Source organism: Hippocampus guttulatus, chromosome 18 (genome assembly GCF_054856545.1).
Source record: "Hippocampus guttulatus isolate MCC_2025c chromosome 18, RoL_Hgut_1.0, whole genome shotgun sequence".
Lineage (NCBI taxonomy): Eukaryota > Metazoa > Chordata > Actinopteri > Syngnathiformes > Syngnathidae > Hippocampus > Hippocampus guttulatus.
In genome coordinates, this window is record NC_141278.1 from 11,525,686 (window position 1) to 11,552,935 (window position 27,250).

The following is a 27,250-nucleotide window of genomic DNA, read 5'->3' on the forward strand; positions in this document are numbered from 1 at the left end:
TACCATTGATCAATCAAGTCTTTGATCGTTTATTACCTGTTATTGATGAATATGGAGCAGAAAAGTGATGGTTTCATTTTCCAGAATTCTGAATCCAAAATGTCCTCCAATTCTGGAATGATCCACAAAACATGCTTGCATCGATAACCTAAACCTTATAATTCCATGTAGTTTTAAAAAGGTCTTAAGTTTCAGTTGTTTCCTTTTTATTATAAAAGGTAGAAAAAGGAGCACAAGTTTTGGAAGATGGAAAAACAAACAAAAAAAACTGGGTGTTGTTTTGTTGCACCTCATATGTCTTCATTTTGCTGTTAATGTAACTGCTGTGTGAAGCATGTAAATTGATGCTCCCATTAGTAACGAAAGCATTACTTGTGAAAAGTAAGAGCGGTAGGCCCTGCATTTCAACATCTCAATTATACAAGTCACTTTTGTATTAGTTGTACTACAGACAAAAAAAAAAAAGACTGTTGCCAAGTAAATATTTAGCACCCGCATGTAATCTGTTAACGTCACACTTTTGAAATATACTATTTTCACTGATAAATTCCTCATTGTCTGTTTATTTTCCCGAGCTTCTTCACCGATTGGCAGATAAAGTAGGCACAGAATGAAAATTAGACTTACTCTCAACAACCCCTCCCTCGCGCTCCCATTTAATAACATCAAGTCACGTGTAATTAGTCAGGTTCAAAACGAATATATATGATTAGAACAATATATTTGAGAGAAAAAGCATGTTATTTTGCCTCATTCAAATCTAAAGTGCAATCATATTCGTAAATGAATGGCTTCTGGTTTTTGAAATGTAAATGACATCATAACTTCTCCTTTAACCTGGCCGATCTTCGACCCACTTTTCTCCAGATTGTCACTACGTTTATCCATTTTCTGTTATCTCTTCTATTATTTTCTTCTCTTTTCCTTCTTACCACTATCTTTTTATTTTTCTTCTTCGTGCTACCTCTATTTTTATTTTTATTCTTCGTGGCAGGGGTTCACTTTAGCCTGGGGAGTCAAGTTCAGCATTCGCTTCAATGATATCTGGCGCCATCTAGCGTCGTGAATGGGTATAATGTCTAGACCCCAAATATAAGACGATTCAGTCTTATTTCAATGCAAAAAACACCGTCTTATATTCGGGCCAATATGGTGTGTGTGTGTGTGTATACAGTGTATATACACACACACACGCACACACAAACAAAAGCACACCGTCAAAGTATGAACAGAAATCGCTGGTCAATAAGAACCAGGAAAGAAAAACAATACAATAACAAAAAGTGCTTGCAAAAGGCAAGGATATAGTCAAACCGAGAAAACCAACGACATGTCAAGAATCCAATTCACACGTAAAACAAAGTCAAATGACAAAACAAGGACTGTAATGACAAAAATGGGGTACAAAGTGAACAAGAACAACTATGACGAGAGCAAGAGATCTTGAAAACAATCACACAGCAACAAGGTCAACAATAATCCGACAAACTGCAGGCAATTTGTCAATCCTTAAATATATGGCTAATGCTAACTGGCAGCAGGTATGCACACTGAAGGATCATGGACGTCTCTTGGCGGACTACCTGGTTTCAACGGACGGGATGGGTGGAAGGTATGGAAAAGGGACACGGCTCCAAGATCCAACAGCTGTTGCTCCTCAAGTCCGTAGCCCTCCCAGTCGACCAAATACTGACATCCCTACCCCTGCGCCCAGAAAGGTCCCGTGAAGCATAGTCCTACCTTGCTTGAAGTACCGGCTAGATGCGGATCCCTCGTCGACAGCCACACACTCTGCTCCACCTGATAGTTTGGTGCTGGGCGATGGTCTGCAATCTGTCGGTTTCTACACGCGGTGCATGACAGTGCTGGCCTTGTCTTCCTCCACATACGATGGGCCTGTCTCAGGTTGAGCGTTCCACCTGCCCCTCTGAGATGGGAACATCGGAGGTTACTAACCATAAGCAAACATGAACGTTGACCGACCTGTGGCTGACGAGATGAGGGTGTTGTGCGCGTACTCTGGACAGCCCAAGACGAGGGATGGTGGAGACACACGTATCGTAGAGCCGCCTCCAACTCTTGGACCCTGTGTCGCAGCTGCTGCAGTTCCTCCGCCATGGCAAGAATCAAGGAGGTGTACACCTTACGCCAGAGGTCTCGAGGAGTGTCCCACAGCGTGCAAGATGCTGTTAAACTAAGTTCTCAATTGTTACCTATAATCGTCTATTGGCTTTCCAGTCACACTTAAAAAAAATACAACACGAATTAGAAATAAAGCCTTACTTTGCTTAGTCAGAATCCTGCCGACAACACCACTTTATAACCAAGCAGAGGGCAAGGAACCCTTTGTTCTTTTGATGCTATAGGTACATCTGGTAACAAGGATGAACAAGCACAAGTAGTGCCAACATCATAATTTATTGAATTTTCCAGATTGAAATATATATATATATATATATCCCCACATATATACATACAAACACTAACACTGTATTTTAAAATAACATTAGAGTTCATATCCTTTAATTGGAGATCATAAAAAGAAAACTTTCACTGAAATAACCGCAGGCAAAACCACCGCAAACTCAAGGTTAACTCAACAAACCAAAATGTTAATAATTTCACCCAAATAATAGCAAGGAATCACCCACTACCACCAACAACAAGAAAGGGGGAACCAAACAAATAACCCAATTAACAGCTGAAGTTCTGTGTTAAAAGTTTACTTTGGATGATTAAAGAGGTGAGAGATAGAGTTTATTTAAACAGCAGTGGCCAACTGCAATAAGGCACACAAATTAGCAAAAGTTTCCTCATCTTCTATTCGGGACAAGAAACACAAACTAGTGTGTATCTGCTACTCTGCAGCCTAACAGACTCAGGCGAGGCTCAGGCTGTTCAACCAACTTTCAACTCAAGCAGCTTTCCTCTCACAGACCTCTTGATGACCAACGCTATGGCGTGCACAAGTGATGTCCATCCATCCATCCATCAATTTACTAATGTGCTAATCCTCATGAGGGTCGCGGGCGTGCTGGAACCTATCCCAGCTCTCTTCGGCCAGTAGGCGGGGGACACCCTGAACTGGTTGCCAGCCAATCGCAGCAAAAATGATGTGCACGAGCACTGTTGGGCGGAGACAGTAGTGGTGCGTTCAGAGTAATGGGAAACCATCATGCCCCAACTAACCACCCGGTTACAAATTGAAGTATGAGAACATAAATTGTTAAAATTGCCAAAAAATGGGACCAAATGGCAAAACGTAGATAACACGGACTTATGAAACGCTATTAAGTCAACATTTAGACAGCTAATACGGTATTTGCCGTTTCCTTACTTGAAACTGTAAGTTGAGGGATTCGTAAATTTGGAATGGATGGCTCTACATTCGGATTGAGCAAAACGGAGAGATGAAGTTCGTTTGAATGCAGCTTTTTATTTTTTTAACGTCTGCTCAGTAACTCTTGAACGAACACACCTTTTTCCGGTAACGAAAAAAAACCACTTCCTGCTTTTCTTCGCCAATCAGATGCAGGCAACATAAGAATATTTCAGCAATTATTAAACAGAATATAATTTAGGAAACTGTAACATAAAATAATATTATGCTCAAATATAAAATGATAATAATTAACAATTTAACAAAGGCTTACAAAACCAATACAACAAAATACAACACAGCTTATTATTATTTTTTTGTATAAAGTCACATGATGTCTGGACTGCAGCTAACTTAACGATCAACTCGGGGCAACAAGTACGTGAAGGAACGCCATACAAAACCGAATACAGGTGCTCAAACAAACGATAGGCAATACAGTACGAACGATGTGTTTGGATACACGTAAATTGACATTGACACTTGTTACTGGGCATTGATGCACAATGCAGAGCAGAGACGTGACGTAATGGGGATGGGCCCCGGTGCATTGTTTTTTTGGGGGGGGGGGGTGCCTAAACCCCTGCCAAAACACAAGCGCATGTACGCAGTACGTAAGTCCATGTCCGCTTTTCCCACCAGACTTTTTATTTTTCAAAGACTCTTAATTTTAATTGGCTGAGTCTGCTTGAAAACAGTGTCCATCCCTGTGATTGGTCGAAAGACCTTCGGTGGAGTCTGCGCAGTGGGTCGGCGCTAAAATTCGAATTTGAACAGAAGTTGTTTTATACAGCGGTACGAGTCAGGAAGGGGAGAAGCTTCGTCGGTAGATTCGCTTCCTTTTGACTTATCTTTTTGGACAGTTTATTGTCCTTGAGCGTTTAGAAATCCATTAGCCGGCAGATTATTCGCCACAATGGATCCTTTTACGGAGGTGAGTAGAAACATATTTCCTTGATCCACGGGTTAGCAAATTTATAGTGGCGATGAAATGGCTGCGATTGTGACATACAACAAATATTTAAGTGTTTATATTATGAATTACTCGCGGACTGGTAGGAAAGTGTTTCTTTATATTAGTTACTTGGCCAATATGGCACACTAACATTGCAAGGTTGAAAAGTACTGGACGTATAATGAAACAAGCGAGAACGTCTCGTTTGTCTTTTCATTTACTGACAAATCAAAACATACAAAGCATGTGAGTTTCGATACAGTTATTTTGTGACTTAAAATTTGAATGTCATTTTTCTAAGGAGATTGTATGCCTAGTTTTTTTTTAATTGAACGTCATTTTAGAATTGATTACTATTTTAATCCACAATCTTCCATCGTTTACTAAAATATATCCAAACCGTCGTCTGTTTTTTGATCAAAGAAAGACACAAAACTGTAGAATGTCCATTCGTGTCTTTATTTTATAGTCAAGTCAAGTCAACAGTATTTATAGAGCACTTTCAAACAGCCATCGCTGCATACAAAGTGCTGTACATAGAGCAATTTAACATGCACAATAAACAGTAAGACAAATCGGTAATAAAGGCGGTAGAAAGCACCAAACAGTAAAACCAAGAACAAATCTAAATCATGCTGAGTCGAATGCCAAAGAATACAAGTGAGTTTTGAGGAGGGTTTTGAAGATGGGCAGCGATAATATAGGTTGATATAGGTGAAATCAGTGATGAAAGAGACAACATACCAGAAGGCAGTCGTTATTTTAACGTGACTGCCAACTCACTGCCTAACAGGAATTTTGCATCAGATGACTGTAGGGGAAAAGAATGCTGTTCAATTAAAATTACACAGCACACGACTCAAGATGATGGCATTTCTTAGCACAAGAAATCTAGATCCCATCTTTGAAAACAACTGAAGGCAATCATGGCCTACTCATCTCCTTACTCATACTTTTTTTTCTCTGCCATTTCAAATCCATCAGCGTCATGACTTAACCACAGTGGACTCATGCTAAATGTTTTTTCCATGGAGGAGTGGTGACGGCATTTTTGTGCTCCACAGAAATGTGTCATAGCTTGTACAATTAAGGTGCTGTGCTGTAAATCAATTCAGACCATGTCAATGGCTGTTTGAGGCCAAGTGCTTGCTACAGTATTCAAATTACAGTGAGTTCTCAAACATTGTTGATTCAATGGAGTGATGACTGGCTCATAAAGTACACGGGGGTACAGAGTTAAGTTAACTTGTTGATCCCGCAATTTCAAAAAAAAAAAATCAGCGCAGGACCCAGTTTTGTACTGAGCATCGGTACCCATCCCTAGTTATCGACGCATTATATTTACTTTTGTGAAGAATTATACGCAATGTATCATGTCAACTGTTTGGTACTGTCACATGTCATTTGTGTTGAATTTGTCTTTTTGGAAATGTAAAGAAATTGTTACATGGTGACCATTTTAAAATGTTTGAATCCAATCAGAAACTGCTGGAGCGGACACGGGCTCGGAGAGAGAACCTACAGAAAAAGATGGCAGGAAGACCTAATGCAGCAGAGCGAAAGATGGAGAAAAGACCTAGAGAGCCTCTGGCTGACAAAAATGATGAGATCAGGAATACAAATATTGCTGAAGGTATGATATTGTCACATTAAGCAAATTGACAACCGCATCATAGCTTATTTATGTTTTACTTTCTCCCAGTTCCTCAGAGATCCTCAAAACCTTCTCCGTCCAAGCGCAGGTGCTCATCAGAAAATGTTGAGCCTGCAGAGGAAAAAAATACAAACACACAAACACAACCTACAATCCCTGTTCTCCCAGATCCCCCAACAGACAAGAAGCCCCCAATTGTCCCTGCATGTGCCCGACCTACATCTTCCACAGGAGTTACAGAAGCCCAACTATTTGCCCAGGCTCAGCCTGTAGCATTGAAAACTGTCCAGCCTATGTCAGAAAATATTACTGTGGCTGCTCCTCCCAAAACGGAGACGTCCGGTATCGATGAAATCGTTCCTGTTCACCCTGTTGTACTGAAGAACACGGAAGACCCAATGGACGTTTCTGCTCCTCCTGCTACTCGTATGAAGTCACGTCTACAAAAGCTTGCCGAGCAGAGGAAATGCTGGGAAGGCCCTGGTGAGGATATATTTATTCATTTTTACCAGCACTCAACATTGATTAAAATTAGGGCTGCGCGATATTGGAAAAACATGTAAGATCCGATTAAAGGTGTTAAATACAATAAAATGCCTATCCACCTTTATTTAGATGGCGCTTTCACAACAGCTGCAGATGTAACGGAACAGTTAATACAAAATAACAAAAAAAAACGGTCGTATAACACAACACATAACATAAGACATGGACAATCATGCAATCGCAACCACTATTCCTGCTTATGCGTTGTTTGAAGCAGTTCTAGATGAAAGAGGCGAGAATCAAAGTGTCCTTTCACCATTGGATCAGAGACATCACGCTCAAAATGTGCACACATCTGCGACAAGCTACGTTTGAAAGTAAACAAGAAGCTATTGCGTCCGCTCCGCTCACAGTATCTTGCATGACTCCCTCACGTTGACTACATTCAATGTGGCTCCCCATCAGGTCGCAAGCCGCGACCTCCGCACACAGCGGAGGAGGCCCACTCTGACCCCTCCCTGTCCCTACTTTGCCTCACCAACTGCATACACACACATAAATCTAAATATATGTCTAATTCTTTCTGATTGTCATTGTCTAACGAGTGTTTCACTTTTCCAGACTTGATTGTTGAAGACTCGGCACCTCTGTCTCGGCTGAGAACAAATGTTGATGTCACACCAACTTCAGGCTCCATCACGCCCTCAGAAACTCCAGTAAGGCCGAGAGAAAAACTGGCTATGCTTGCTGCCACCATTGGAACTTGGGAAGATGACTTAAGCCATGTCAACATTTCAAAAGAGAAAGCCCCGACAAAGCCGGCTCCAGCTTTTGGTTCCAAGTCAGCCGACAGAGATGCATATTTGTCTGCCGTTGACCCTGTGGTGACCAGTTCAACGGAGAGGAAGTATTCAGCACTCTCAAATCAGGCAAGTTTGCTTTAACCGTCCATGATGTGAACCGCTTTATCCTCATAAGGGTCGCGGGGGTGCTGGAGCCTATCCCAGTTCTCCCCGTGTCTGCGTGGGTTTTCTCCGGGTACTCCGGTTTCCTCCCACATTCCAAAAACATGTACGGCAGTTTAATGGAAGACTCTAAATCAGGGGTCTCCAACCTTTTTTGCCCCATGGACCGGTTTATGTCAGACAATATTTTCAGGTACCGGCATTTAAGGTGTGGCGGAAATAATACAACAAAATAATATGGTATGAGCTGCATGAAAACTGTGGTGTTTTCGAAATATAATAATAAACACAAGGAGCGTCTAATCTGGCCGCAACACTCGGATCGCTATGGTAATGTTTAATGCCTTCAAAATACGATACAACGCAAATTCAAAGTTCATGAAAATGACGACTCACCACAGCTTGATTTTCTGCAACCAGACGGTCCCATCTCGCGGTAATAGGAGACAATGAAACCTCAAGTGTGTGGTTTATGTTCAGTCTACTTCGTAATTTTGTTTTCGTCGCCTTTGCTGCAGAAACCCCCCACTTCACACAGGTAGGATGTCGGAAATAGCAACAGTGCTATTGTGGCGATCTCAGCGTATTCAGCCATAACTTGAATCCAGTTGTCTCGAACGTACTTTTAAGGCCGCCGTCATTTGCGATCTCCAGCATTTTTTTTATACTCTTTTTGCGAGCTCCAGCGTTTTGTTTTTAGCGTAATCGGTCATGTGACGGAGAAGCATGGCTTGACGTGTGTCAAGTGTGACACACACAGACGGATGTAACGGAGAATCCGGAAATTTTTCAAAATAAAACATCTTTCGTATTTCAAAATAAATAAAACGGAATTAAGGCAAGTTCTTTCTGTGCTGCCCGGTACTAAATGCCCTGCGGACCGGTACTGGTCCGCGGACCGGCGGTTGGGGACCCCTGCTCTAAATTATGCCTCGGTGTGAGTGTGAGCGAGGATGGTTGTTCGTCAATGTATGCTCTGCGATTGGCTGGCAACAAGTTCAGGGTATATTAAATGTACGCTACACAGTGATAATTTTACAGTTTGAGCCATGCGAGTCCAAGGGACTCGCTGATCAGAAAAGAATGAGTCCCATTCTGCATTTAGAGAGTCCCAAATTTCGAATTATGAAATGGACTACTTATGCAATTGCATATGATAATAACACAAACAACAACAATATACATTGATAATAGGTTTATTTCTTATAAACAAATGCTGCAAAAATGTAAGTAATTCAGGCATACAAGATTTGCTGAGAAATAGGTTCTTATTTCATCCCATGGTTCAGTCTTTGAGTTTATAAATTCTCCTCTCTTTCCTCTGCTTCCAATGATGCAAGGCTTTCTCAAAATCAATTTATTGCAAAAAACTATCCAACTTTAGCTGCTTCCTCTGTGATATCTCCGCAATAAACCTTCGCAACACTTGTTTTAACGTTACACAACTTGGCAATCGTCTGCCGATCTCGACAATCTCATCTTGCGAGAACGGAAATCTCATCACGCGAGATCAAAACAACGATGGCGGCGATTGTCAAACTGCGATCGTTGCTGGAAAAAACGATGTACCGGTACCTTAGTTTTTTTGTTGTTGTTGTTGTTGTTTTGACTGAGAAATTTCCGTGCGTAACAAAAACGCACATTATTTGGAACTGTGCGTCCTGCGGAAAAATTATGCGTCTCGGACGCGGGACGCAGAGGTAACGAGATGGCTGGCTAAATGTGCTGAGGTTTTTTTTTCTCTGGCTCAAACCATCCTACCATTGAGAGAATAGTTGGAGTCTCTCGTTTTTTTCCCCCCTCCTCTTCGCGACTGATTTCCTTTCATATCTAAGATATCGGGGCACTTAACTTCCATCCCCCCCATGTTGATTATTGCTGTCTTGCCTATGTTCCTCTGAATGGGTTGTAACTGGGAAATACATTTCCTTGTGTTTTTTTTTTTTTTTGATACATGGCCAATAAATCCGATTCTGATTCTCATCAACAGGTAGCAGCCCTCTCAGCAAGATCAACCCCCCAGAAGACTTGCACCCCTGCAACCAAATCAACACCTAATTCAGAAAAAAGGCCCCAGAAGCCCATAATACAGGCAGCGGCTGTGCCACTTGAGTCCCAAAAGAAAACTGAAACTCCTGCAACCAACTCAACACCTAATTCAGTAACAAGACCCCAGAAACCCTCAAGACAGCCAGCGGCCGAGCCAACAGAGTCCTCATCTTCACAATCAGTGCTTCATCGCTCTCTGGAAACGGACGCTGTTGGCAATTTTGCCTCCAGTCATCAGAAACCACAGCTCTGTGCCAAGTCAACAACGTCCAGCCCTGCTGGCCCTCCCGCAAAGAAAACTGTTGGTGGTCCTGGTAAAGTATAATGCTGCTTATTAGGGCTGAATGATTTTTAGGAAAAACTGAAATTGCAATTTTTATTTTACTTTTGGACATATATCGCAATTTTGATTCAAATCGCGATTTGCTTAAATTGAAGCTGCAGTTTTCAATATTCACCATGTATAACATTTTGTCAGAATTGGGGTGGGGCTTGGAACGGATTAGGGCATTTACGGTACATGGAAAATGTGTCTCTACTTACAACATTTTCTTCCAGAACCAATTAATTTAATAGGTAGAGGCACCACTGCAATTGTGTACCGGTATATTAAAAACCCCCCAAAATGTTCTAAATTCATTCATTCATTCATTCATCTTCCGAACCGCTTGATCCTCACTAGGGTCGCAGGGGGTGCTGGAGCCTATCCCAGCTGTCTCCGGGCAGTAGGCGGGGGACACCCTGAATCGGTTGCCAGCCAATCGCAATGTTCTAAATTTTCTACTAATATCCATGAATGTGAGATTAGAGTAAAATATTTTTTTCAACATTTTTGCCAGAGATTTAACTGCCCCAAACACAGGCTGAGGACTTAGCAATATTGGCTGAAATTCATATCGGAATCAATTAAATCCCTTCACAGTAATATTGAGTGTGATGGTGTAAATATCATAATGGAATTATTTCTGAATGTTTTATGAATGCGAAATGTAATTATTTCTTAAGAGTAAGTACATTTTTTCTTTTCCGACTTTCATTCTTCAAATTTTGCATTTTCGTGGAAAGTGTTGTTTTTTTCACTTTTATGTACCGTATTGGTCCGAATATAAGACGGCCTTGATTATAAGACAACCCTTTCTTTTTCAAGACTCAAGTTTGAAAGAAGACTTTTTGAACACCAAATTAATTTTTGTACAGAAAATAATTACAGTACATCTGAAACAAATGATTATAACAATATATTTGAGAGAAAAAGCACGTTATTTTGCCTCATTCAAATCTTAATATCTGAACATTTAAATCTGTAAACTGAAGTGCAATCACATTCGTAAATGAATGGCTTCTGGTTTTTGAAATGTAAATTACATCATAACTTCTCCTCAGCTGCCGGTTCACCCGGCCGATCTTCGACCCACTTTTCCCAGATTGTCGCAACGTTTCTCCATTTTCTGTTATCTCTTCTGTTATTTTCTTCTCTTTTGTTTCTTATCACAATTTTTTATTTTTCTTCTTTGTGCTACCACCATTTTTAATGTTATTCTTTGTGACAGGGGTTCGCTTTGGCCTGGGGAGTCACGTTCAGCATTCGCTTCAATGGTATCTGGCGGCATCTAGCGTCGTGAATGGGTATAATGTCTAGACCCCAAATATAAGATGACCCCCACTTTTTCAGTCTTATTTCAATGCAAAAAACACCGTCTTATATTCGGGCCAATATGGTAATTCAATCAATTCAACAAATAAAAAGTACCGGTATATAGTTCCTAGAGATACTTTTAATAATTTCCTGGGAGTAGCGAGTTGCTCTTGGCCTGAATGCAGTTGCAGCCAGATTTCCGTGAAAAGTGTACTGTCCACCTAAGCACTTTTTCTGGGCTTTCCTGACTCTAGTTAAGATTAGCGATTCACATAAGTTTTTCCAGCTTCTCGTGTTCTCTTGTGTTGCATGCTTAGCGACTCCACATCTCCCTTTAGTCGTAAATGCTACTTTGCGACGATCTGCACTGAGTTGCTCGTAGCTGCTGTTATAGATATTGGTCAAAGCAAAATATTTTGAGTTTATCATTTGCGGGTTGCCGGGAAATCATTTCGATCTAAAAACAATGAATCATTCAGCCCTTTTGCTTATTGTATAGTTGTGAAACAAATCACACTGTAGTGAACATTTTTGCACTCGTCTTCACTTTGCCGTCAACCAAGCTTGAAATGTTTTTGTTACAAAGCTCTCGTAGTTGTGTTAAAGGTGCACATTGGCACGATTGTTCGGAAGTGTTTACTAGACGCAAACCTGGACCCTTGATGCTATAATTTCCTAAATATGTAACACTGTTTTTATGTTTTATGGCCAAAAGGTGTACAGGTAAAGTCTTTGCTGGACCGATTTGGAGACAGATGCCAGGAGCGCACAAACTCCCCAGCAGGGCGAAGCATTCAGCAACCCACAGTAAATCACTTGGCGACACCAAGCAATAGTCTTGTGCAAAACAGGCTCATGGCTGCCCAAGCAGCAAAAACAACGACAGCTGATCTCACCCAGAAACAAAAACTGGTAGGTAAACACGATGTGTTATCATAATTGTCCTCCCAGGCTGATAAATCATCACAGCAGAGTTCAAATTCACAACAATTTCCTCTTTTTCAGGAGCGTGAGACTGAGCTGGCTCAGATTCGGAATCGGCCTCAGGTGAACAATATGTGGAAAATCATCGATGCGGGATCAGAAACCAAGAAAACCACGGATCTCAAGGTTTTAACCACCGTTTTTAATTCAGTGTGTCTGTGTGTGTTTGTATGTTGAAATGCCTGAATATACGAGAGTAGGCCCAAAATAACATGTCGTATTTTCCGCATTCTAAGGCGCACCAAAAAGCATTCAATTTTCTCAAAATCTGACAGTGCGCCTTATAATCAGATGCGCCTTATTTATGGATCAATATTCTGATTTCTCAGACGTAGTATTTTAAATGTTCTGTAAAGCACTTTAATACAGCTTCAGCGGTTGTGGAAGCTCTACATAAATAAAGCTATATTGTAAAATATTCCCTATAGCGTAGTTCCATCTGGTGGATGCTTAACGCAACCCCAGCCACTCGGAAATGATTTATGAACAAATAATGGATCTTTGTGCATCTATCCATGCCAGCACCTTATAGTGACAGAACAAATAAATCATCTTCTATCAGATGGCAAAAAGTATGAAATTGACAAATGTATCCTCTATCTGTGGCGATTTTGTTTGGTGGTGTGCCATGCAATTTTTTAATTATTTATTTATTCCCCCCAAAAATGTGCCTTGGCTCAATAAAGTTGGGAATCACTCCATTCAGGTACTATTCATCCGTGCACATGGTAAGTGTGGAGTAAGTAAATTTTTCATACAACAAAGTCAGTTATGCTTGAGAACAAAGCTAATTATTGCCAATATTATTATTAAAGGCTGTGCGATAGGGCTAAAATGTAATATAATATTTAATACAGTAATGATATTATTATTGGCTCAAGGAAAAACTGCAAAACTAAATTATCAGTCCAAAAGGATGTGGAATGTGTAATTTCTTTTAAAAATTTTTTTTTAAAGAATTTACTGGCAGCCATCAACATAAACAAAGTGAGGAATAAATTAAAATAACCAAATATTGTGTCAATGTGCAGAAAAATCTGGTCACCAGGAATTAAAAAAAAGGATAATTTCATATGCATCCGACTTCAGGCGCTACGAACCAAAATAAGAAAACGTCAGTGACCTTTCGTGATGGGTGAAATTCACATAAACAACTGAGATTGTCCAATTTGAGAAATGCGTCATGTCTAATTATGTGTTCCTGCATTGGCAGTCAAAATATGCAGGTATCACAATTAAAATGATAACCTTGACCTTTGAAAATAGATCCCTCCAGACACAATTTGAAGCAAAGTAGAGCAAGCTTTCAGGCATTCCTCATGCTGAATGTATTGAATAATCAAGCTCCATCATCTTAAATGAAACACGATTGGAAATAACAACCGAGCAAATATTTTCCAATTCCGTAAACCGAACTAAGCCACGTCTTTGTGAGACGGACGCATGTTACAACACATATCTAAAAAAAAAACATTTAATGATGATTGAGGCGGTGATTTGGACACTGCCTCCTATGGACACGAAAAAGGACGAATAATGTGAAGAACTAAAAAGGCTGTCATCAACATTATCATTCATTAATGCACTGAAAGTTTCTTATTTGAATTGTCGATACAGGAAAAGATACAATGAGACAATCTCTCAAATTGGACAATGTTAACTATTTATGTGAATTTGACTTTCCACAAAAGGGTGTTGTAACTCTCAAAGAAATACTTTTTTTTATGGATACTTGGGCATGCATGACATACTTTGTGTTGGTCTGATAAAATTCTCTTTGTTTTTATTTAGGAAAAACTTGACAAATCTGTGGATAGCAACATTGCCTTGTTTGAGACAAAAAATGACTCAAAACCACCTTCTATTGAGGCTGCAAAATCACCTGGAAAGGGCAGTCCTCCAGGTATGCACACTATTTTCAGATTTTGTGTGTGTTCGTGTGTGCGCGTGTGCGTGTAAAAGATGCTGTCCTGAGTGCAATCCTGCTGGAATGTTCTTGACAAAATTTTGAAAACAAGGAAATTTAAATGTATTGTCCTGGAAGTACATTTCAACAAGATGGCATCTCTGACATCGGTAAAAATTTAAAATAAATTCTTTAATTTTCAGTGATTTATTTTCAGGAATCTTTTTTTTTTAAACTGGTGGTAGTTTTTTTTTTTAGTTTTTTTTATTGATTAGAATAATATTGCGCAGAGGAGTTCAGATTTTTTTTTCTGCACACTCAATTTCCTGTCACTGATGTCATGTTTTTCTTCAGACCGCAAACTACTCAACTCAAATGTATTTAAAGAACACTTTATATATTGTTATTATTATTATTTATTATTATAGAGCAAACTAGTTAACACTAATTCCATAACTTGTTATTGTATATATCAAATGGAGAACCACTCTTTTTCGATGCTCTCCTCATGCTCAGTCATGGCCCACTCTTTTGATTTTTCTTAATTGGTCATAATTCCAAATGAGTCTATCGGCATGTTTAACACGATTGTTTTCAAATTACAGGTTGCGGGATCCTTGTTTGTCCCCCAGCCTCCACATCAAGTCCAAGGAGAACTGCTGCCCACACAGACAAGGACAAAATTGCTGAAATTTCCAAACATAAAGATCACAATGAAGACAAGGAAATAGAAATGAATGTTGACCATTCCATTAACTCGACAGTTATTAATGATCTGTTTGATGGAGTTCTGGAACAGTCCGAGGACCAGGATGATGATGATGAGGAGGAAGAAGATGCCTTGAATATGTCTTCCATGTCCCTTCTCACACCACTGGCAGAGACTGTTTCTGCTGTGGTCAAGAGTCCGGAGCGGATGATGGTATTCACAATACATCATTTATGATCATAAACATTAGAAATGTGTATGTGGATTATTTTTTATTTTTGCTCAGATCACATCTCCCATAAGGACATCAAATTCAGTCATTCATCCGTGAGAGCCTGTAATCATAGTTGAAATGATTTGATTGAAAAAATATAATTTTATCGCAACAAATGTACTATTTTCAGTCGTGGTTGAGCTACGGTTTACATCTCTCTGGAACAAATCTTTTTAGAATCGATTATTCTTTTGATAATTACTCAAGTACCGCACCAGTTAACTTTTCCCCTCCGGGAACATTTCAGCTGGCGACAAGCACGGTGCTGCAATTAGCACTTAAGTTTACCAAAATGGACATATATTAACGCTATGCCAGACCTGTGAATTGTTTCTGATTTTCCATATTTTGTGATAGAAATCATTGAGTGCCAACTCGTCACGGTCGGAACGCTGATTTTTTTAGATATTTAAAAAAAAAATCAGCACCCACCATTAGCAGCTGTGCAGCATTGAGCCACAAAGTACACATTTCATAAACAGTGATAATTTTACAGTTTGAGCCCAGCGAGTCGCAGGGACTCGCTGATCAGAAAAATATGAGTCCCATTATGCATTTAGAGAGTCCCAATTTTGGAATTCTGAAATGGTCTACTTATTCAATTGCATATGATAATAACACAAACAAAAACACTATAAATTGATAATAGGTTTAGTTCTTATAAACAAATGCTGCAAAAATTTCAATCATTCAAGCATACAAGATTATCATCGCAAAAAAACTATCCAACTTTAGCTGCTTCCTCTGTGATAGCTCCGCAATAAACTTTCGCAACACTTCGTCACTTTCGTCTGCTTTCCACGGTGTGACGGCCGATCTCGCCAATCTCGTCTCGCGAGAATGGAAATCTCGTCACGCAAGATCAAAACAACAATGGCGGCGATTATCAAACGGCGATCGTTCTGGGAAAAAAAACTTTTACCGTTGGTTTTTTTTTTTTTTGTTTTGGTTTTTTTGACTGAGATATTTCCTTGCGTCCCAAAAACGCACATTATTTGGAACTGTGTGTCTGGCGGGAAAATTATGCGTCTAGGACGCGGGACGCAGAGGTAACGAGATGGCTGCATGAATGAATGTGATGAATTTAACACAACATTGCAAAACAAAAAAGAAAAACTGCATGTCCATATTGAACAGTCGCCCAATCCGTGAAACCACTATCATCAGACAAAAACAAAAAAAACATTTAAAAAACTGCAGTGTTATCCACACTATTTGATGAGCTGCTGGCGCTTGGTGTTGAAGAGCAGCCTCCAATTTTGAAAAACTGGAGACAGGATGGCACTCATACTGTAATTAAGCGGTTTCTTAATTTCAGTGGGGCAAAACCAGAGTGTAAAAAGGGTGCTGCTATCATTATTAATCCTTGTCTGAAAGCCACCTTCTCTTCTTTTTCTGCAGACGTCAACTCCAGCTAGTTCATTCATTGTGAAGAAAAACACTCCAGACAAAGTTTGCCAACCCTCTACCTTCCAGAGACCCGATATAAGGAGTACTGCATCTGACGTGATAGATGAGAATCTCAAGTTACCTTACAGGTACGTTCAGAGTGTCCTCAGGTGATGACATCAGTGAACGGCATGCAATGAACTAGTTTTCACCGCAGCCCGAGGAATATGCTGTCACGTGATACAAGAAAGCATGCCTGATTACCCGCTTTGCCATACCGAGATGGCCTTGCTTAGCCCCTGATGGTCGCCCTTCCATTAGACTTTTTCAAGACCGGTTACAAGACAGAACCACTTTTCAGAACATTCTTGGAGGTGGTTCTTAAGCAATTGTCTGGGACCGCGTCGACACTGTCCTCTCATTGGCCAACAGCCATCTAGCAAGGAACTCCACCGCACACGTTAGTTCCTGGTTTTATGTGAAAATGCTGCCCGTCAGTCATAAAACTACAATGAAAACAAGTGTTTTACAACAATGCAATATTTACAATTTCAGATATACTGTGGGATGATTACAGTCATACCTCGGTTTTCGACCATAATCCGTTCCAGAAGGCTGTTCAAAAACCGATATTTTTGAAAACCGAAACCATGCTCTTTAAAAAAAATATATATATTGAACACGTCTGCTCACAATGGAAAGCTACACGAGTACCGTAAGTAAGGAAGGTGAGAGGAGTCAAGTGGTTTGGTCGAGAACTGATTTTTGGTCGTAATCCGAGGCATAAAAAAAACTCAAACTTTTTGGTCGAAAACCGATTTGGTCGAGAACAGAGACGTTCAAAAACCGAAGTTTGACTGTATTATATATATATATATATATTTAAAATGCGTGGTGGTAAAAAACATTTTTCAAGTGCACGGATAGTTCACCACTCGGCCCCATTCCGTTGAATGAGAGGTATCAAGACACGACAGCAAAGTGCTGCCGCTTACCGGTCCCGTCTGTTATGATAATAAAGGGTTCGTTGATTGCCCCAAAAAATAAAGATGTGCCCTCCCTTTGGCAGCAATGATTTGAACACCAGCTCAGTGATGTGTGGCTTTCTATTCAGCCTGTATATTGCTGAGCGGGCATTAAATCCACCGTGAATCCCCTGCTGAATGGAGAAAAAGTCCTTAAAAAATTGCTAAATTAGCCATCAAAAGTCCTTAAAAAGGTCCAGAAATAAAAAGCAAGTGGAAGAGTTGAAACCCTGAATAACTGTACAGTTGGCTCCTGTGCCCCACATACCTACCGCCCAAGGGCCGAAATGTGTTTGATACTCGGTGACACAGCACGATCTAGGCTCAAAAAATAACCCCGCACACAAGGTATTAAATTGCTCCATGTACAGCACTTTGTATGCAGCGATGGCTGTTTGAAAGTGCCCTATAAATACTGTTGACTTGACTTGCATGGTGAAATTTTACAGAGCGCCTTAAAAGCACACTCAGGGCTGGCATAATCTCATACTATACATCACAGGTGTCAAACTCAAGGCCCGGGGCCAGATATGGCCGGTCACATCATTTGATGTGGCCCGCGAAAGCAGCTAAAACATGTCAACTTCCATAATCCTTTCTAAAATGTCTACCAAAATTTTAATTCTCATATGTAATAAATAAGAGATATATTCTATGCATTTTCTTGTTATCAAACCCCTCATGATAGCTTGACTTTATTTGGTTTCAGTCATAACGGCCCTCCAAGTGCAACGGTAACTAAAATGTGGCCCGCGCCATAAATGAGTTTGACACCCCTGCTTTACATGCTTGCTATACAAGCAACGTGGTGCGTTCAGGTTGATACCGGCACTGAAATATTACCAGAGCAAAAAAAAGCATGGAAATAATAGCCGACAACTAAAGAACTTCAATTTCTTTTTATTTGTGTTAATTCCCAAAACTACTATGTGGACTAAAATTTGAATACATTTTGTGAACCAATACATTTTTCGACACTTTTGAACAATTGAACACGATATTTATCTTTATTTTTTTATTTTTATTGTATTTATTTACACACCACTGATTTTTCCAAATAGTCAACGACTAAAATCAGTTGTGATATTAACTGAACCATAGATTTATTACTATTATTTTTTTGGGGAACCGTTTAATCCCTAATATGTACACATCTGTTTTAGTGTTGACGCCTACAGGTCTACTCGAGTGAAGGAACACGAGAAACCCAGTGCTCAGGACGTGGTATTGAAAAAAGAGGTTTCTGACAGAGCAGAGGAACTCCGAGGCTCCAGCTTGCTTAGCGTCAAACAAAAGTTGAAGGTTTGAAAAAAAAAAGTTGAATCGCCTCAAAATATTTGGGCGAATTGTTTTGCCACGACTTATTCCCATCATTCGTCTCTCTGTAGATTCTCACAAATGAGATGAACCTGCAGCAAACGGTCATCCACCAGGCCAGCCAGGCTCTCAACTGTTGCACAGATGAAGAACACGGGAAAGGTTCCCAGGTGGAGGCCGAGGCAGAGAGACTCTTGCTGGTAGCGAGTGAGTCAATGTTTTCATTTTCGTAAAAGCACCTTACGTTATGCCAAATTTGACTGACATTCATGTCTGATGAATGCAAACACGTTTTTATATGTATAGAAGTTTTCATATTCGTCAATTTAATGGTTGTATTCATTTTGGGCGTAGGTTTATTGATCAAATCTGGACCTAGCCATGCTTAATCCAACTCTTAGACAAGTACAGTGGTACCTCTACTTACAAAATGAATATGTTCTGGAAGAAATTTCTTAACTAGAAAATTTTCTAAGTAGGGACGCGTTTTCCATGTAAATGCCCTAATCCGTTCCAAGCCCCGCAAAATTCAGAGATAAATGTTTTATGAAGCATAAAAATGCTTCACAATATTTAACAAATACATGATACAATTAGATTATTGCACAATAAAGTTGTGCATAATATAAAAAAACAGGAGGGTGCTCGGTAATAGCCAATGGCAAAGCAGCTATAAGTATAGGTGTGTTCACACGGCAACTTTTACTCCAGTGTAGCACGGGGCTGCCCCCGTGGAGCGTTCACACGTTATACCGGTGTAGCCCTGAAAACAGCTTAAACCGGAGCAAATTTAACACCGCTCAGGAGGTGATTTAAAAAATTTACTCCGAAGTAAATGCTAGTTTGCGGGGCAGCTCCGATATAAATATGGGACGTGTGAATGCTACAGGGGTAGACTCGCTTCGCGTGAGAAGAGTTGATTACATGCAGGTATTGAATGCGTTGCTTTCGTGCTCTGTTGTATTTCCGTATTTCCTGTTGAGACGTTTCGTAACTTGAAAATTTCGGATGAAGAGACGTACCACTGTTGTGGGTTTTTTTTTTTGTCGTTTTTGTATACTTTCATTTGTTACAAATACTGTACTTTATACTACACTATTGTGAATAAGGCCAGGGGAAAGTTCAGTCAGTCATAATTGGTTCTTTTAAATGACACTAAAATTGATTCACAATAAAGGGTTTATATGGCTGCATTGAACTGTGAATAGCTGCTGGTGAATCCACAGCAGAGGTGCCCAACCGTTTTAGACCGAAGATCTACTTTTCGATCAACCAACCTCCCGCGATCGACCCGTTAACGCCCATCCGCGCATGATGAGCAACAGTCATAGCGGACCCGAAGATGAACAAAACGGAAAAATGAAGTAAAAACAAGAGTTTGTGGGTTTGTTAAAAAGAAATCACTGCCTACCTTTGTCGGGACCTGACGTGAAGGCATGGCGCACTTTTTGCAGGGTGTTAACTATCGTAGCTCATGTGTCCCGTTTTAAAATGCTTCTCTCGGCCCTCCAGATTGCCATTCTCTGTCAGTGCCATCGGTGAATTAAACATGAAACGAACTCTGAATGAGAATAATCATAATAATAAAAGCGATGGCACAACAGCTCTCAACAAACAACTTACTGCTAACAACTTCCTGTGATGCAGGTCACGCGTCACCCACCGGAGGTTAAAGGTGACCTGCTTTTTTAATTTTATTTTTTAAATCCTTTTTGTTAAAGTGAGACTGCTAAGGGTGCATGCAGTATGCACTAACAAAAAAAAACGGTCAATCGCGATCGTCGTATTGGGCACCCCTGATCCACAGCATCCAGTTCATAAAAGGAAGCTAAAATTATATCGAAAGCCTGGAAAGCCCACCCACTGTTTACTCTTTCCTTACCACAAATGCTTTCCACAAAAGTACTTTTCTAATGTCACGTCCACTCTTCGCTGATTGGTTCATTCCACTGTTTCTTTGCTCAGATTTGCGCCGCCTCAGAAATGCACTTGATGCGACTGTGACCAGACTCAATCGCTAGTAAAGCGCTAAGTCTCGATTTCCAGGCTAAGAAATATAAGAGCACTTTACTCATTGTATTTAGTAAAGTATTTGTTTCCCCGCCCTAGCTGAAAAGAGGGAGGCCCTCAAGACAGAGCTGCAGCGTCTGAAGGGTGAGGGTCCAGCGGGCCAGAAAAAACCCCCGTTGGTTTCTAAGCCCACCGGCATCTCCGCCTCCAGGGGCTCCATCTGTCTTCAAGAGATACGATTGCCTCTTAAGGCAGACTTTGTTTGCGCTATTGCCAACAAGCCAGGTAAAGTTGAAGTCGATTAACAAGTGATCATAACTGTATTTTTTTTTTTAACAGACATTTTCTTGACGTAATGCCAATTATTATATCTCAGAATCAATGAAACATTCCTTCTTCATAATGATTCGGGCTGGAGCTGAAAACACAGTGGCCACTCCCCTCTCAAGCACACACAGTGGGCTCAGTGGGGATACGCTAACCTTCCCGACAAAGTTCACCCTGTAAGACGCACAAACTCACGACTCTAAATGTGAAGCATGTGACTTTTTTCATTTAAGTCTATAATGAGTTTTTTTTTAAATTCTAAATTTATTTTCACAAACTAAATTGAATGGTTGCATTGGAAAATATAACAAGCAGAGGGCTGATTGTTCCTCTTTCTCTGTACTTTCAGATCTGATGTCTCCAGTGAGTTTGCTATTGATATTGAAGTATATTGTCTTGTGAGTATTTGAAATAATTGATTGAACAATATCAGCATCTTTCACCCTGCATGTCCCCTTTTAATGAAAAAAGTAATTAAGTAAACTAAGTCGTGCCACAAAGTTCACACATTGCAACTCGAGCCTAAACGAAATGGTCCTTCTTTCTAATTTCTCCAGCCATTTCAGAACCTTCTATTTCAATAAACTTTTAAAATATTGTATTTTCTGCATTAAAAGGTGCTTCTCCAGAGTATGAGGTTCACATTCAACGAATGGCCAATTTTAAAACTATTTTCATACATAGAACAGAAGTTAAAATAGTGGCTGCGGTTGCGCTATGCATCCACTAGATGGTGCTGAACTAAAGGGGATAAAATACAACACAGCTTTATATCAGGCCTTCACAACTGCTCTAACAGTGAAAACTGGTCACATAAACCGACATGGAACATAGAAATGCAAATGGAATTACAAAACAATAAATGAAAGACAAAAGTTATAAAGAAAATTGCTAAAACAGAAAGGCACACAAACCTCATGAGCTCACATCCACAAGGGGCTGACTATCCCAAGAAGTCTTGCTTGTCTCCTTCCTTCGTTTTGTAACTACCTTTTAGAAAGGCGCAAGACCATGTTTTTGCATGTACCAACCATTCTTTTTACATCCTCAGGTTCAAAAGCGTGAAATTAGTGGTGACAAGAAGAAGAAACCCAGCAAGTCAAAGGTATGTTAATTTTTGAGGGCAAGAATATTAGCAGCGCATCAGAATTTACATAATTCTTATTTACAAGTGATGTTTGTCCAGATAAGTTGGAAGCCCCTGATTTGTGGATGTCAATATGAACCACTTATTTATCAACCCATCCCAATTTTGGTGTGTGCGTCGAAGTTTACGCTGACATAGCAGAAACGCATCTGTTGGGGGTTTTTTGGGTCATTTTTCACAAATGGCTTTGAATGTGCTTTTGGAATTTTGTTGTAAAGTTTAATTTATCTGCCTTAATTTTCAGGCCATCACCCCAAAGAGATTTCTGGCTATCACGGTAAGCTTATGAAAGTCTTTTCTTCTTTCTTTTCTGTAGCTGAGCTGATATTTTATTTTGTAACAAACAAGTATGGACTCTTGACATACCGAATAGGGTTTACAATTGGTTGTGACAAGGAGAGGAGGTCTCTTAATGCCGTATGTTTAATCTCGCTTACCCAGGCACTTTAGCACTTATAGTATACAGTACAATACAATACATGCTGATTTATATAGCGCTTTTACAACAGCGGCAGCTGTAACAAAGCGCTTAACAAAACAGTTAACATAAAGTAAAATAATAAACACAACACATAACATAAAAGTATACTCGTTTTTCCACTGCGGGTTGCCAACCTGTGGCAAGTTCACATGACTGATATCGTCCTCATTTTGGTGTTAACTCATTCAGTACCAGCCAATTCTGGACCAAGTCTGAAAAGACGTTTAAAAACGTCTTTGGGAGTGAATGAGTTAATATCTTCTTCATGTTCATTTCTCTATTTCAATATGAGAAAAGATATAATGCCCAGCCCTAATATACGTGGATATAAAATTGTTGTTGCGAGTTGTTGCGACTTTCAATCAGGAGTGTTTTGTTTTCCAAAAATTACAGTATTTATTCCAACTTTTTCTATGCTAACCTTCCTGGTTGGCAAAAAGTATGATCGCTCGTCATAAAAAATTTAATTATCAGTGACAACACACAATCTTGTTTAGAAATGGAGTATTGAAAAAAGAAAATGTACTCACGATGAGTAAAACGACCCAGAGGAAGTTAAAAATGGTCTGTACGTGTTTATTCTTTTTTTTGGGGGGGGGGACTTCTTTTTCATGCCTTGCTCAGTGCCGCATGACTAACCTCAGAACAAACGCATACTAACCAGGTTTTGTTGGAATTCATTATTTGTGTTGTGGTCACTTCTATGTTTAATGATCTTTGTTGTTAGCTTGTACAATGCATTTTTCTTTTAATCAACCGGCTCATGTTTAAATTTGTTTTTCAGAAAAGCGGTCAGACACCAGGTATGTCCAAAATCATTCTCATGCAAATTTCAACACTCGGCGTTAAAATGTGTTGGAGAACTGTCGTCATGACAATGCAAATTTTTATTTTTTATTTTAACATGACCGGAGAGCTCAACCAATATTTGAATACCGTATTTTCCGCACTATAAGGCGCTTCGGAGTATAAGGCACACTCCCCCCCCCCCCCCCCCCCCACCCCCAATTTTGCTGCTGTGGACTGCAAATTTCCCAATGTGAGACAAATAAAGGGTTATCTTCAATGAATGGCCTATTTTAAAAAAATTCATATATATGGCACACCGCATTATAAGGTGCCGAGAATAGAAGCTACGATAGTGTCTGCGGTTGTGATATGCATCCACTAGATGGAGCTACGCTTAAGGAATACAATACAATACAAAACAACTTTTTTGATATCGAGCAGGGGTGCCGATTACGTCGATCACGATCGACTGGTAGATCGCGGACTGGTCCCAAGTTGATCACGAAGGGTGTAGAGGAGAAAAAAAACAAACAAACAACCATTTGTGTGTCTTTGTGCATGTTAGTAATATATTTTTTGTGTTAATCTACACTGCACCCTAATCATCCTATCGGTCTCATTTTCCCAAAAAGTATTTAAAAAAAATAAAATGAAATAAAACAGGTAAATCTTTAACCTACGGTGGTGCGTGACCTGCGTCACCGGAAGTTGTTAGCGCTGCTCAGCAGTCTACAATTGCAGATTGTGATTAGAGCTGTTGCGCTATATCTTTTATCGTTATCATTATTCTCATTCAGAGTTTGTTTCGTGTACAATTCACAGAGGGCACGGGCAAAGAATAGGAATCTAGAGGGCCGAGGGAAGCACTTTAAAATGGTATGTGTGAGCTACGATAGTTAACGGGCTGCAAAAGTGCGTCGCATGCCTCCGTGTCAGGCTGTTGCTCATCATGGCGTGCCTGTGTATGTGCGTGCGCGGTAATGGGTCGATCGCGGGAGGTTGGTTGATCGAACAGTCAATCTTCGTTCCAAAAAGTTTGGACATCCCTGATCTAGAGCTTTCACAGCCACTGCAGCTGTAAAAAAAGTGCTTCACAGAACAATTAAAATACTACGTCCAAGAAGTCAGAATATTGATCCATATTAAAGGCGCATCGGATGGTAAAGCACACTGTTGGCTTTTGAGAACATGCAGAACATGGAATGCTTTTTGGTGCCCTGTGTAGTGCGGAAAATACGGTACTTTGAATCACTTTGAATCAATATGAAGTTATTCGGATTTTGAACACATTCTACAATATTGGGTATTTCACAAATGTCTAAATACTTTAGTTCTGTGATTTTTGAACTGCTCCTAGAATGAAGCGCATCCTAATTAAAATTGTAAATCTTTCTTCAAAGTTCTTGCAAGTCCAGGTGGCCCAAATGCTGTTCGTACCAGTAATTTTGTCCTGCTTGGATATCACCATCTCACTCTTTCTTCGATTGGGGAAAACAAGTTTCCTTTGGAGAAGGTAAAATGTTTTGCCTAACATACACTTTAATTCAGATGCCATGTTTTTTCTTGATTTCAAGTAGGTTTGCAACTCGCAATTATTTCAGCTAGGGATGTTTGATCCCACTTTTTTTTTTTTTTTTTTTGCCAAACGGATACCAGTACAAGTACTGAACTCTTGAGTAGTCACCAACTTTAAATACTGATACCACGAGTACGTTTGAAACTGTTCATAAAGTAGAAACAAAATTCAAAACATTGACCGATACCTCCACCATTTGTTCATAAACTACATATTTTTTATAGAACACACAATAAAATGTTTTCAAATCAATTAACCCTTTTATGCACCCTGTAGAGGTAAGATCGGGCTGGCCGACCCGAACGACCCGAATTTCGGGTCGGGCCTTAAAATGTCACGCTTCTCTCTCGCTGATTTTTTTTTTCTCTTTTTTTCTGCCGTCAATAGTTTCGGCCACGAGAGACCGTGGTTCGCATAAAAACAGAATTCGCCTCTTCACAACACGTACTGTACTATAGTCTTGCAATGACAATTCAAAGAACTCCTTCCTGTCTCTGTCTATTATCCACCCATCATTATTCTTTTTTGTCTCTGCTTCTCTCTCATCTAGTGCCGCGCTAGAGTCTTAAGGACGTACTGCTGCGGTGGTTTATGGTCCAATTTTCAGCCCGTCAACATGACGGACGGCCTTAAATTTTCCCTGTCCACTCTAAAAGAAAAACCGTCAATGATAGAAAATTGTCGGTTAATGTAACCTCTTCAGAAACAGAAATATAAAATATGTCAATGTTTATACAGTCTTGTTTAACTTAGATTTCGTTCCAAAACACAGGCTTTGTTATCAGAAATCACCCCTCCTCCTCCCGAGTCCTACAAATAAAATATGAAATGTCGGGTTTGCTTCGGGCTCGGGCCTGCAAATCAAGCTAAGTGATCGGGCTCGGGCCGGGTCGGGCTTAAATACCCTCGGACCGGTTCGGGTCGGGCTCGATTTTTTAGGACCGATCTTGGCTCTAGCACCCTGTCACCCGATAACATGATAAGCTGTCCACTAAATACTAAATCCACTTAATAACATTAAACAAACATTGAAAAGAAAATGCATTTGTACAACTTTTTTTCAAAGAATACAGTGAAGTGCCAAGAATGAAATTGAATACAACATTGCTTTAAGAGACGTTTAGCAATACCTCCCTTTTCCCTTAGATTTGGCAATGCCAATTTGTCACCTTTAATTGAACTGTGTGCTTGGCTCCAAAAAGCGTATTTATGATAAATATTGAAACTTGGGGTAAAAATATTCATGTGTGCACACACCGCTGGCTAGGTTCTGATATTGCTGTCAGCATAAAAAAGAAAAGTGATGTCAAACGTCTGTATTATTATAAACAGTGATCCCTCGCTGCTTCATTTATCGCGGCTTCAGTACATCACGTTTTTTTTTTCACCTTCCAAAGTACTGTTTTCAGAAAAAAAATGCAGAATGACTCAGATGTTTTGTACATGCGCATACGCATGATCGGTTCCCGGCGTGAGGTCGAGCAATGACATGATGAGTGGCTTTTTATCCCGTGAGCTGATTGGCTGCACATCTTTGCAGCGCCTTCCCTTGTGTCTCGTCACGCTGTTAACTCCCGCTCACCTGCCTCTCTCTTACTTTCTTCTGTTGTGTTTGCTATGTGTGCGGCGGGGGGTTGATTGGGCTTATACGGAAAAAAGCAGCACGTGTCTCTTTGCCTCCTCCCTATCAAGCAAGCCAAAGGTATAATACACTTTCGGTTTCTACACGTCAAAATATAACAATTACAATCAGGTCTTGCATTTAGTTTCATATACACATCTAAATAAATCACAAAATACCTTCAACAGCTAGCGAACAGTCCTTATCCTCCTGACTACCAGGGAAAAAAAATGTTGTCCAATCACATTTATTTTGAAATTCCCCAATCTATGTGAAGTCATTGAACTACTCCAAAAGAAATTTTTGAAATTCCACTACATTTTTAAACACTTGAATACAAAAAACAACCCAAACAATACTTTAACGTGTTCATAGGAGTCTTATAAATAAAATGCCAACAGCATTTCAAGACAAAATGCGTTTGATAAAAAGTATTACTTTTCCTCTTCCCATAAAAAGTGCTTGCACTGAGGGAAGCCATTTTCTTACTTTTTCCAACCGCTACAAATTTGGTATCATTGGAAAGCACTGAATGTCCTCTTTAGAGTAACAAAAGGAGTTAATGCGATTG

The 27,250-nt window shown here is 39.9% G+C and overlaps 1 protein-coding gene across 1 annotated transcript in view; it reads left to right on the forward strand.

The window, feature by feature from the left end:
- The first annotated feature begins 4,184 nt into the window (after positions 1-4,184).
- The window catches only part of anln (anillin, actin binding protein), a 29,537-nt gene continuing 6,471 nt past the window's right edge, over positions 4,185-27,250 (forward strand). The window contains exons 1-19 of the mRNA XM_086136576.1: positions 4,185-4,313; positions 5,817-5,967; positions 6,037-6,471; positions 7,096-7,407; positions 9,434-9,802; positions 11,840-12,036; positions 12,130-12,234; positions 13,900-14,011; positions 14,620-14,936; positions 16,399-16,535; positions 18,575-18,713; positions 18,800-18,935; positions 20,838-21,023; positions 21,115-21,241; positions 21,415-21,463; positions 22,117-22,170; positions 22,457-22,489; positions 23,478-23,496; positions 24,883-24,995. Coding sequence (XP_085992702.1) covers positions 4,296-4,313; positions 5,817-5,967; positions 6,037-6,471; positions 7,096-7,407; positions 9,434-9,802; positions 11,840-12,036; positions 12,130-12,234; positions 13,900-14,011; positions 14,620-14,936; positions 16,399-16,535; positions 18,575-18,713; positions 18,800-18,935; positions 20,838-21,023; positions 21,115-21,241; positions 21,415-21,463; positions 22,117-22,170; positions 22,457-22,489; positions 23,478-23,496; positions 24,883-24,995 — 3,009 coding nt within the window. The 5' untranslated portion in view covers positions 4,185-4,295. The remainder of the gene's footprint in view (positions 4,314-5,816; positions 5,968-6,036; positions 6,472-7,095; positions 7,408-9,433; positions 9,803-11,839; positions 12,037-12,129; positions 12,235-13,899; positions 14,012-14,619; positions 14,937-16,398; positions 16,536-18,574; positions 18,714-18,799; positions 18,936-20,837; positions 21,024-21,114; positions 21,242-21,414; positions 21,464-22,116; positions 22,171-22,456; positions 22,490-23,477; positions 23,497-24,882; positions 24,996-27,250) is intronic.